Source organism: Peromyscus maniculatus, chromosome 1 (genome assembly GCF_049852395.1).
Source record: "Peromyscus maniculatus bairdii isolate BWxNUB_F1_BW_parent chromosome 1, HU_Pman_BW_mat_3.1, whole genome shotgun sequence".
Lineage (NCBI taxonomy): Eukaryota > Metazoa > Chordata > Mammalia > Rodentia > Cricetidae > Peromyscus > Peromyscus maniculatus.
Genome location: NC_134852.1, coordinates 199934661 through 199946834, shown reverse-complemented (window position 1 = coordinate 199946834; position 12174 = coordinate 199934661). Strand labels below are relative to the sequence as shown.

Here is a 12174-nt window from a genome sequence, read left to right as displayed (position 1 = left end):
GATTATAGACATGTACCACCACACCTTGATGTTAGTTGATTGTTGTTGTTGTTTAAAGATTTATTTATTCATTATGCATACAGAAGAGGGCGCCAGATCTCATTACAGATGGTTGTGAGCCACCATGTGGGTGCTGGGAATTGAACTCAGGACCTCTGGAAGAGCAGTCAGTGCTCTTAACCTCTAAGCCATCGCTCCAGCCCATTGTTGTTTTTGATTATTGGTTTTTGATCTGTTGTTTGTTTTTTGTTTGTTCTGACAAAGTCTCTCTAGTCTAGATTGACCTGGAGAAAGTATACATCTAAGGATGACCTTGAACTTCTGATCCTCCTGCCTCTACCTCCCAAATGTCGAAATTACAGGTGTATGCTAGGATGGAACCCAGGGCCTCTTACATGCTAGGCCACATTCTACTAACTAAGCTACATCCCTAACCCTAGACCAGTGGTTCTCAACCTCTGGGTCATGACCCCTTTGGAAAACCTCTGTCTCCAAAAATATTTACATTATAGTTCATAAAGTAGCAAAATTACAGTTATGAAGTAGCAGTGAAAATAATTTTATGGTTGGGGGTCACTACAACTTAAGGAACTGTATGAAAGGGTCGCAGTGTTAGGAAGGTTGAGAACCACTGGTCTAGATATTTTTGTTGGTGGTGGTGGTGACTTTTTTTTTGGTAATGGATGAATAGGTGGATAGACGGATTGTTTTATTTCAGCTCCCTGTTCCTGGCTGGCTGTTTTCCACGGTGGAGTGTTGGCGCTCCCTCCCCTCTTAGCTGAGCTGACCCTCCTGGGTCATCATATCTTATGACCTCTCTCCTTGTCTCTCACAGGCACTTGTCCGGCTGCCCCCCCACATTTCACAGTGTGATGAAGTCTTTCGGTTCTTTGAGGCACGGCCTGAAGATGTCAACCCCCCCAAAGAGTGAGTCATGGTTGTCACCACTTCTGTATGATTGGGGGTTGTGGGCCAACTGGAGGCCATTGGGGGGCTGGGGACATGGGCACCTAGAAGCTAGGAATGCTGCCCAGCGAAGGTTGCATCCCAGAAACTCCTAATATGGAGAATTCCTATAGATTACCTCCCTACAAAGGTCTACCTATCCTTAGCAGCCATATAGATGAGCCACAGTTTATATAACTTTTTAAATCAGAAAACTTATTCTCCTTATTTTTTGCTGCAGTGAACATTTTTGCATACACCACACACAAAATGCACCCATACATATATGCATAACTAATTTTTTTTTAAATAAGTGAAAGCCAATCATGGTGGCGCACGCCTTAATCCCAGCACTCAGGAGTCAGAAGCAGACAGATCTCTGTGAGTTCAAGGTTAGCCAGGCCTACATAGTGAGATCCTGTCTCAAAAGGGGGCAGAGGGTTATACCCAGATGATATGGACGCCCCACTGCACATGGATGGGAAAGCCGGCCACAACAGCATCTCTAAGCAGGTTTCCCATAAGCCCACACTCTCTACCTCTCCAGGTTGCCTCCCTCTGGAGTTGTGGTTTTGCTGTCCTTCCCACCCTGCTCCCTGTTCCTTCCTCACTCTCAGGGTAACCATGACTCTGAGTTCTAACCTGATATTGCTTGTTCCCAAATGCGATGGCCTTTCCTTCTCCTCCCGTAATGGTCGGGGGAGACGACTTCTAGGTGATGGAATGCCATGATCAGGGCAGGAGGGGAGTGTTAATGGTTGAGATCAGGGAACCCTACCTTTATCCCAGCCCCTGCTCCTGCCAGTCAGCTAAATAAGTGAACCCTAATTTCATGTCCCCCTGTGACCCGAGGCTGCACAATAGACTAGCCTTGTGCCCACCTCCAGAGCTCCGTCCCAGGCATGGCAGCTCCCACACAGCAGCCTGGGTAATGAGGAACGACTGTTCTGGGCCACACTCTGGAGTCTCTGGAGTCGGTCACTGTCTCCTAAGGCTCTGTGACCGTTTGTGCAGCTTCTAGAATTCTGTTTTCTGACCCCTGGTGCAAGCTAATGCTGAGTACGCGGTGGTGAGCCCGCAACCCCCCCCCCCCCCCCCCCCCCCGGATAACCCAGTCAGTGCCGCTGGCATGCAGTAAGTGCTCACGCTCTTATCTGCAAACGTCTGGAGACAGAATGGACTGCGATCTGGTGTGCTCAGCCTTGCAGAGCACAGTACAGCAGGGGCAGGGTGAAAAGCATGTGACCTCTTACATCACCATGGCGACAGGAGCTAGCTGCCTCCTTCCTGAAGCCGTACTGGATAGACCTGCGGCTCAGGAAGCATGGCAGGCTGGGAGAGGAGCGTTCAAAGGGCTCCTCCAGCCCTGACCAACCTCTGCACTGCCCCTGGACCCTCCCTTCCTCCCCAAGGAGAGGCTTGTGCCCCACTTAGTCTGCTTACTAGGAAGGAACCCGGGCCTCTATGTGACCCTGGGCCAACTGTCTGATGATGTATTAGCCAAGTCCTTCTCTCCCTCTGAGGGCTGCTTACCTTTGGAGGCCACTGTTCATGCCCCTGCCCCCATCCTGAAACATAAATATGGATCAAGTAACAGAATATTTTGACTTATGGCAACTCTGAAGAGAGTTATCAAATTATCAAAGCCTGTGCGTTGCATTGGAATTTTGCAGACAACCTGGCCTCTTTCAAGCACGCTGCTGCAGGGGCTCTTCTATTTTGGGGGGTCGGGGTGGTCTTTGCCATCCCATAAGGAAGACAGAGTCTGGACACAGTCTTGGGGGGAGGTGGGCAGTAGCTCTAGGCTTTGGTGGCTGGCTGCTGATCAGTGGTCTGGCACAGAAAGGATGCTCTTCTAGACCCTTTGATGGGCGTGGCACAGAGCAGGTCTGGTGCTGCATCCTCCAGCAGCCATCCCAGGAAGGTTGTTCTGGGGCTGTGATTCCCGCTCTGACTGTGACCACACTGGCCCATGCACTTTCTGCGCTGTAGGGAACACAATGCTCTTTTCTTAAAGGCCCCTGACCTACACCTCAACAGTCTTTGTAGTTTCTTTGCGTCAACTCTCCAGCTACACCCCCAGCAAATCCTGCAAGTACTTCCTTCAGCACATCTTCACACGTGGCCTGAGTCTAGCCAGCTTCTTGGCTGCCCTGGGGCCAGCCCGTCACCATCTGTTCTGTGGGTCATTGGCCTCCTGTTTGGTCTCTCAATTCTCCTCAGCTCCCTGAGATCAGATCCTGTCACCCCCGTGTTCAGTCTTCTTGTCATTTAGAGTGCTAGCTGTCACCTCCCTCTGGTCACACCTATTCCTCCTCCTCCTCGTCCAGCTCTGGTCATTCGGCCCTGTATTCTACTCCCAGACCTGCTGGCCATACACACGTTGGCCTTTGTACGGCTGTTCCCGGGCGTGGGACACTCAGCTCCCACGAGCGTCAACCCGAACACCACTGTCTCCACGAGGACGGCCTTGTCTTCCTTCTCTGAGTTTCCCAGCACTTGCTCACCCCACTGCTCCGTTTCTTCAGAGAACTTAGCCCGATGTCAACTGTGTCCTAGTCACCGACTCCTGTTAGCGGAACAGGAGTGGCCCCAGCCTTGTGTACTGGAAACTATATCACAGCAGTATTGGTAGTCTCAAGAGGTGGGGCCTTAAGCTGGCAAGATGGAGCAAGTAGGTAAAGAGGAGCATACTTCCCGCTTCATAGAAGCCATCTGTGTTCCATATCAAGCTCTTGTTTTATTGTTATATTTTTTTATTTTTATTTTATGTGCATTGGTTTTTTGTTTTTGTTTTTGTCTGCATGTAAGCCTGTGCCAGGGTGTCAGATCCCTGGGGACTGGAATTGCAGACAGTCATGAGCTGCCCTGTGGGTGCTGGGAATTGAACCCGGGACCACTGAAAGAGCAGCCAGTGCTCTTAACCACTGCACCATCTCTCCAGCCCCCTCTCTGACTAACATTCTACTTTTAGCTATGTGTTCTTGGAATGCTAGCATATAAAGAGGTGTGTGTGTGTGTGTGTGTGTGTGTGTGTGTGTGTGTGTGTGTGTGTGTGTGTGTGTACACATGTGTACTCGCCTCGCCCCGTGGACCCCACACAATATTATGTCATTTACATCTCGGGCCACCTGAGGACGATTCTTTCATCCTAGTTAGCAAATGGTGAATCCAAACCCCACAAAGTCAAGAAGCAGGGAGGCATGTCTTAAAACACATGTATGATATCTTAGATGCCTGAGAGCAGGCCGCCCTCAGACTTCCTGCCGGGCCAGACCTCTTGCCTTGCAGTCACAAGAGGTTAGTGGGCAAGCCAGGCTCGTGATGAGGCTCTTAGTGTGTCAGTGTGGACCCTGGTGAGGAGAGAGATGTAAGATAAGGAGCATCCTTGGCTCTGGGGATGTCGCTCAGTGCTTACCAAGCCTGCATGAAGCTGTGGGTTTGATTCCACCAACACTGTGACAAACTCTACAGTGTCACCCTCAGCTACAGGGTAAGGTCAGGGCCATCCTGGGCTACATGAGACCCTGTCATCAGAAGAAAAAAAAAAGATGGATCAGCAAGGTAGCTCAGTGGATAAAATCCTGGTGACCTGAGTTCAGTCTGGGGACCCATATAGTGGAAGGAGAGCTCTGAGTCCTTCAGGTTGTCCTCCGAGCTCTACATATGCACCATGGCATATTGCCTGTGTGTGCACGCACGTGTGCACACACACACACACACACCCACACACTAATAAGTAAATAAGATCTTAAAAAGAAACATTTAAAAGCCACACTTAAAACTAGATGAAACTCAGTTCAGATGTACCCTGGGAAGGCGGAGTTTGTTCTAACAGCCAAGGTGAACCTGGACAAGTGTGGGGTGCCTTACCTGTGCCCCCATCCCATCCCCCATAGTGATGGCCACTGGTCCAGGTCAGTGCTCTCAGGCCACTCATGCTGACTCAGCACTCCTTGTTTGCCTGGTTTCTGCAGAAACCCTTCAGGCCCTGAGCTCTGGGCACAGGCCTCTTGGGATCATTCCTGCCTGCCCAGCCTGCCAGGGTTCTGATGAAATTCTTGAAATTTCATGGGACAGGCAGAGCCTTGCTAAACTAGTTTTTGTTCTTCAGCCTCAGGGCCACAGAGCCCTCCGTTGAGGCCCTGAACAATGTCCCAATGTTCACAGAGATTCGAGGTGAGAGGCGGTGGGGCCTGGGCAATTGAGCATCATCTTGCCCCCGCCTGCCTCGAGGGTCAACTTCTTTCTGACTCAGGGGCCTTAAGTGTTGCTGGAAAGTCCCTATCCCAACCCACTTTGCTCTCCAGGAGGCCAAGTCCACCCCCAGCACCCCCGCCGCCGCCACCACCAGTCCCAGCACCCTTGGCATGTACCCCAGCATCCCTGTGTTGGCTCTGTCCTTGGGACATAGGGTCAGGCGTACAGGGAGGCAGTCTTAGGCTGGAGTCCAGTTGAGCCAGAGCACTGGATGTGGGGACAGGGACAAGCTGGCTCAGGGGATACGCTGGCATACAGGGATGGGGCTTTCCAGGGAAGGGGGTGCAGAGCAGGTGGGTTGGGGAGGGATGAGGTCAGATGCAGAGAAACCCATTGCAGACGGGTCCAGCCTCCTCCCGTTTCCCTCTTAGCGATGGTGGTTTGTCCAGGACCAGGAGATAAAACTAGGAAGCCCCCGTGGGAGATGGGCAATCACTACATTTCCCCGGGGAAAAGGCGGAGGTCTAGGGCAGAAGAAACTATCAGCCTTGCTTCAGACCCAGCAGGGAGACAGTGTAAGGCCAGCTTGGCAGCACAGCCAGGTTCCTGAGAGTTTGGGGCGACTGCTTTTGGAGTCCTCACATCCTTAAGCCCATTGGAACGCCAGGCCTACTTACAAGACATTGAGTCAGTTTAACCTGTGACATCTCCGAGTCCGGGCTGCTTTGTGGCTGGCAGCAGGACCTTGATGGCAGTAGCTTCCAACATGGCCTTCCCTCTCCTGTACGTTGTACGGCTGTAGCATGGGCTGGCTAGAGGGACGGAGGCTGAGAGTGGAGCATGTCCCAGGTGCTTACCTCTCCTTCCCCACCTCTCCCTGGGAGGGAAATGGAAGGTGTTAGGAAGAGCCATGGAGAGTCCCTCCTGCAGTCTTCCTTAATGCCTAGGTATTTATTGAGCATCTACTGTATGCCAAGAACCACACGGACCAGTGAACTAAGGCTACCACTAGGTTGGAGTCTTGCATTAAGTTAATTATCAAAACAGAATCAGAAGCCAGCTCTGCTGTGACTTGCAGTGGATCACTTCTCTTCAAACCTCAAGTTCTCATTTTGTACCCCGATCCAAAGGTACCTCCCACCATGCTGTTCATATGGCGAAACTAAGAAATGGAAATGGAACTGGGCCTAGCTGGAGGTTAGTGTCTGGGGGCATCTCACAGAGCCCTCAGCTCTAGGGTCTTCTCTTGGGTGGTTAGGAACCCAGCTGGTCTCTGGCTTGGGAATTGGGGTAGAGAGCCAGCCTCTACCCTGTGCTGGGCTGTGTCCTGGTTAGACCCTCAGCTAGGCAGCTCTGCTCATCTGTCATCTAGCCAGGGACATGGGCCACAACTGTCCTTCCAGCAACCCATCCAATGTCACTGGAAATGCACAGAAAACCTCTTCATAGAAGTGGGCAAGAGAGCTAGCTGGACCTAAGGGCTATGGGTCCAAGAGAGGCATCTCCAGCTGGGTAAGTGAGCCCGGCCCCCCCCCCCCCCCGGCCTCTCCAGCTGGATAGGTGAGCTCCCCCCAGGCACCTTTAGCTAGACAAGTGAACCCCAACCCCCAAACTAGGCATCTCCAGCTGGACAAATGAGCCCTCCTGCAGGCATCTCCAGCTGGATAAGTGAGCCCCCCTGCAGGCATCTCCAGCTGGATAAGTGAGCCCCCCTGCAGGCATCTCCAGCTGGACAGGTGAGCTCCACCCTGCAGGCATCTCCAGCTGGATAGGTGAGCTCCGCCCTGCAGGCATCTCTAGCTAGACAGGTGAGCCCCTTTCCCCTCAGACCCCAAAGCCTGATTCTCACCATTGCTGGCTACTCTGGATGTAACTCCCTGAATGGTGACCTCGCAGGGACAGTCCAGTCAGAACTGAACTTTATCTGGGTCTCAGGCTCCTGTGGCCGGCCTTCTCTGCTGACACAAGACGGGAGACTCTCCACCAGCTGACCATTTTACAGTGTGAGGCCGGGGGCTGAAGTCTGGGGCACAGCTTAGTCCTTGCCAAGGGAACTCACGGTTTGAGGGAGGAAGGCGCACACAGGGGTTGGGTTCACCCCGTGAAAGGTATCGGAGCATCACAGGTGCCAGCCGAACCCCAGCTCCTCGTCCACCCACGTGGCACCTAAGAACTGTGTAACAGTGACAGCTGCTGATCAATCCAGTCGAGCAGGGAGGAGTAGTTGTGTAGGTTCGTAAGTTCAGGGCCACCCACAGTGGCAGGCTAGCCTGGTCATGTGGCCAGAGGCTTCCATAAGGAGAGGGCGTTCAAGACGAGACTGAGGTAGCACAAGCTACTCAAGCAGGTAGCAGGAGGCACCCAGGCCAGAGGAAGTCACAGAAAACCTCAGGAAAGAGGCTGCCTCTGAAGGAGCCTTAGGAGGAAGCGTTCTGAGAGGAGGTGGGTGCAAGGCAGTAACTAGCTACATTGACACTTTGGCATCAGATATGGTGACAGAATCTGGGATCTCTGGGTTCCCCTTGGCTCAGGTATCCTGTGTCAGAAGTAGGTGGTTATTGCAGTGGTCCAAGTGTGCAACAACTCACGTCTAATAGCTGTGAGAACTGGAAAACTAATAGGCACAACCCCAGATCAAGGGACAAGCTCTGTGAAAACCCCATGATCCTTTCCCTTACAAGTCTGTAAGCTGATTGAGCACCAGCCTAACTGGGATGCTTGGAATCAGTGCCTCGCTTCAGATCTGTGTGTGTATCTTTTGCCACCTGGTGGTAACACAGAGTATTACAGCCACCTGCAATGGTTCTGTTTTAACTATTGGTATTCTGTGAAGCTAGCGATCCCGTCTACAGATAAGGCAGCTGGCTATACCCCCATCCAAAAGGCGCATGTCTATGGAGACCCTAAAGGTGCTGCTGGAGACCTTTCCTCTGGCCTCCAGAGCCCCTGGGTCTTGCTCTGAGATGATGCGCTGAGGATGGGCGCCATCTGGTGGGTGCTGTCAGCCACAGAGAGCCTGTTTCTGGAAGCTCCCAGAAAAATCTAGGCCTCCTCCCACCAACCATAATCAGTCCCATCCTGCTCTCTAGCAGGTTGCCAGCTCGCTTGTCACTGGGAGTGGTAGTCGGGAGTGTGTCCAGGTGACCTCAGGTCCCACCCAGCCTAGAATCTCCATTGACAGGCTGTTAGCCCGAAGAGGCTAGCTCAATGGTGAGGGTCAGAGGGCGGGGGTCCCCCCATATGACCCTAACGGTGTCAAATTCACTTTTTTTCTTATGGCTCTGGGTATGGAACCCAGGACCTTGCGTGTACTCAGCGAGTGCTCTACCACTAAGCTGCATCCAGCCTTTCAAATTGCTTTAAGTGGACGACTGATTTGGTGATTAGTGGCACAGTTCCAGTTGTGCCACCATTGCCGCAATCCAGTTTCAGAGCGTTTTTACCACTCTCTTTGAAACTTGTATTATTATTATTTTTATTAATTATTTTATGGGTATTTTGCTTGCATGTATGTCTGTGTACCATCAGGTCCAGATCTAGTGACTCCAAGGACCTTGTTGTGAATACCACTTGAGACAAAGTAACCCCAAGAGAGATGGTATCTTGGCTTGTCGTCTGTCACACCCAGCTCTTGCAGTTCCTCTGGGAGAGGGCACCAGCAGGGAGGAGACAGCCAGCCAGTGTTAATAGTATCTGTCGACTCTGTAGGAAGCAGTAGCGCCATCCACAGGCTGGCCCGCCTGACTGCGGGAGTGCCCAGCTCCCCTTCAGCCCACACAGAGCCCATTGGCACATAGCAATGGGAGGGTGCTCCAAAGGTCTGAGTGAGTAAGACATTGGGTGACCTTCCACTGTGCTAAAGGTAACTCTCTAAGCCCCACCAGGGACCTATTCCTGGGGAGCCTACCTCCCCAGCTCTGACCCGGGGGCCCTCTCACCCTACTCTCTGTTCAGTCCCTCACCCTGATTTACCTCTCTTCCCTTCTTTGTCACGGCCACCTCGGCATCTCCCTCCCAGCTCTTGTCCCCAGGTCCTCCATTCCCCATGGGCAAGGAGTGAGTGTGTGGTTTTCAACCTGAGGCCCTCGAGGCTGGCACCCAGTGGGTACTCACTGGCGTCCGGTGGTACTTGGCAGATACTGAGAAGAGCAGCTAGTTGGTGCTACCAAGAAGGTTGACCCCTACCTAGCAGAGACTAGACTGGCACTGCCTCAGGGCTCGAGGTCCATGCCGCCTGGAAGAGGCCCGCACGCCCAGGCTGAACTGCTGGTGTGACAGGTACAGTGGCACCTCCCCTCGCCCCGCCTCGTAGGCGTGACAGTTGCCAGAGTCTCAATGGGGGTTGGAGCTTCCAGATCCAAGCTGGAATGGCTACCCACTACATTTGAGAAAGCAGTGTTTACTGGGGATGGGGAGGGTGGCTCAGTTGTGCCTGCCACCATTCCTGCCCCTGCCGAGGCAGAGCCAGAGGGAAGCAGGTCTGTATGAGACCCAGAACTGATGGAACCCAGTTTAATCCTGGAAACTGAGGCACAGAAAAGGCTGGTACTGCTGTTCCGGCAAAGCTAGACCTGAAACCTAGGTCTTATGACCCCAATGCTGGACCGGCCGTTGGGGTCCGTCAGAGTTCCAGCAAGCCTTTTCCACTTAGGCATGCTTAGAAATGTAGCACGCACAGTTGTTGGGTCACTGGGAAGCCCCCAAGCTGCCCTGGGGAGGCTCTTCCCCAGGTTTCCCCAGCAACACAGGCCCTTGGCTGTGAGCTCCTGGCCTGCATTTCGAGCCCACGGTGTGCAATGTGGCGGCCGCCTGCCCCTTTGTGGAGCTGCCTCATTAAGTCCGCCTCTTGGCCTGCCACAGTGAAGACATCTAGACTTGGCATTCATTCTTGTTGCCTGGGATCCAGGAGCCCCCAAGAGGCCTGTTGGGCTCACAGCAGAGGGGATGGATTCCTGGGGACTGGGAAAGCAGTAGGAACAGCCATATCCCAGGTGTCTTGGGGGCCCAATTCTGTGACCCAACAGTCCTGTGGTCTTGGCAAAGTGGCTTTACCCACAGAGCCTGAATTTCTTCCTGTCTGTGAAAATGGCCCATCACTTCAGCCTGGCTGCTTTCCCCACATCCCTCCCAGGCTTGTCCTCTCTAGCAGCCCTAACCTCCCCATCTTCCCTCAGTGCCCACCTCTGGCCATCTGTCCCAGATGCTGTTAACAGCCTGCCTGTGGATCTTGGCTCCCCTGAAAAGCCTCCATCTGGATATCCACTGGGCCAGTGCAGAGTGGCCCGCAGTGGAGATGGAGGGAAAGAGGGTTGAGCTGAACTGGGCCTAGAAGCTAACTCAATTCTTTGTTATGCCCGTTCATGTACTCTTTCTCCCTCCAGGGAGGTGTGTCCTCTGAGTCTCATCACTTTGGAAATAATGACGTTCAGAGCTGTGTGTGGTAGATTTTTTTCCTGAGGAGACAGAACACATTATCTATTCACCCCAGATAGTGAGCCCATGACAGATACTACCATAGTCCAACTTTGTGAACCAGTGAATTTTATTGGGGTTACTTACAGAAATGTGGGTGAGGGATCACTTACAGGAGCAGAAATGACTCAAAGGCAGCTGCATCACCAAAGCCCACCCCATTGGGTGACAGCTCCCAAAGCTGGAAGCAGCCTTCAGGCAGCTCAACGGGTTGAAGAATGTCCTTTTAGGTGGCTCCAGGCTGCTTGCCCAATTATCTTTCTTGTTTGTTGTCTGGCTTGTCTGAGAGTTGGCTCTCTTTACTGTTTACTCTTGGAGGGAGGGCCCTAGTGAGTCTGGTCAGTTTCAGGAACTTCCTGAAGCTCTTTGAGTTCCTTTCTTTCTGTCTGAAGGAGCATCTCTGCAGGATGGAGTGTTTCAATCTAGGAGGAAACTTCTCCACAAGAGCTGTAGGGAAGAGCTGGTCAGTAAAGAAGTCACTAGCCACTGTGGTCCTCTTGAGAATCCCTTCCTGCCCCTCCCTCTCCCCTGCCCCTCCCCTGTGTTCATGCACCATACCACCCCAAGTTTCCTCTTGTCTGCTCTAAAGCCCCAGTGCCTCCCTCTTCTAAGCAGCTCTCCCAGACCACCCCAGGCCACTCTGACCTCCCCACCCTGGGAATTCCTATACAGTAAACTTCTTTTTTTTTTTTAAGATTTTTTTTTTTTATGTATACAATATTATTCTGCCTGCAGACCAGAAGAGGGCACCAGATCTCATTATAGATGGCTGTGAGCCACCATGTGGTTGCTGGGAACTGAACTCAGGACCTCTGGAAAAGCAGCCAGTGCTCTTAACCTCTGAGCCATCTCTTCAGCCCCACACAGTAAACTCTTGGCAAAGCTTTATGGTGTCTAATCACATCGAGTTCTCTTGGCTTTCTTTCCTTAGATGTTTGTCTTCACTTACTAACTAGATGGTGTGTACTTGAAGGCAAGACAGTGTTTCTTTGGTCACACTCCTGCTTCAGGCCTGGGAACAAGTCCATGACAACCTCTCAGTTAAGATGTGGGTGAAGAGTGGACGTTGGATAGATAACAGATGTGTGATAGATGAAGGGTAGAAGATGGAAGATGGATTGGTAGTTGACAGATGGACATGGATGGGTGGTTGACAGATGAACATGGATGGGTGGTTGACAGATGGACATGGATGAGTGGTTGACAGATGGACATGCATGGGTGGTTGACAGATGGACGTGGATGGGTGGTTGACAGATGGACGTGGATGGGTGGTTGACAGATGGACATGCATGGGTGGTTGACAGATCGACATGCATGGGTGGTTGACAGATGGACATGGATGGGTGATTAATGGATGGACATGGATGGGTGGTTGACAGATGGACATGGATGGGTGGTTGACAGATGGACATGGATGGGTGGTTGACAGATGGACATGGATGGGTGGTTGGTGGATAGACATGGATGGGTAGTTGACAGATGGACATGGATGGGTGGTTAACAGATGGACATGCATGGGTGGTTGACAGATGGACATGGATGGGTGGTTGACAG

At 52.3% G+C, this 12174-nt stretch overlaps 1 protein-coding gene across 7 annotated transcripts in view; it reads left to right on the top strand.

The window, feature by feature from the left end:
• Nucleotides 1–12174, top strand: part of Sh3pxd2a (SH3 and PX domains 2A) — a 211997-nt gene that overhangs the window by 108682 nt on the left and 91141 nt on the right. For all 7 annotated transcript variants that reach the window (XM_016001836.3, XM_006983313.4, XM_006983314.4 and 4 more), the window contains one exon: nt 836–927. In XM_016001836.3, coding sequence (XP_015857322.1) covers nt 836–927 — 92 coding nt within the window. The remainder of the gene's footprint in view (nt 1–835; nt 928–12174) is intronic.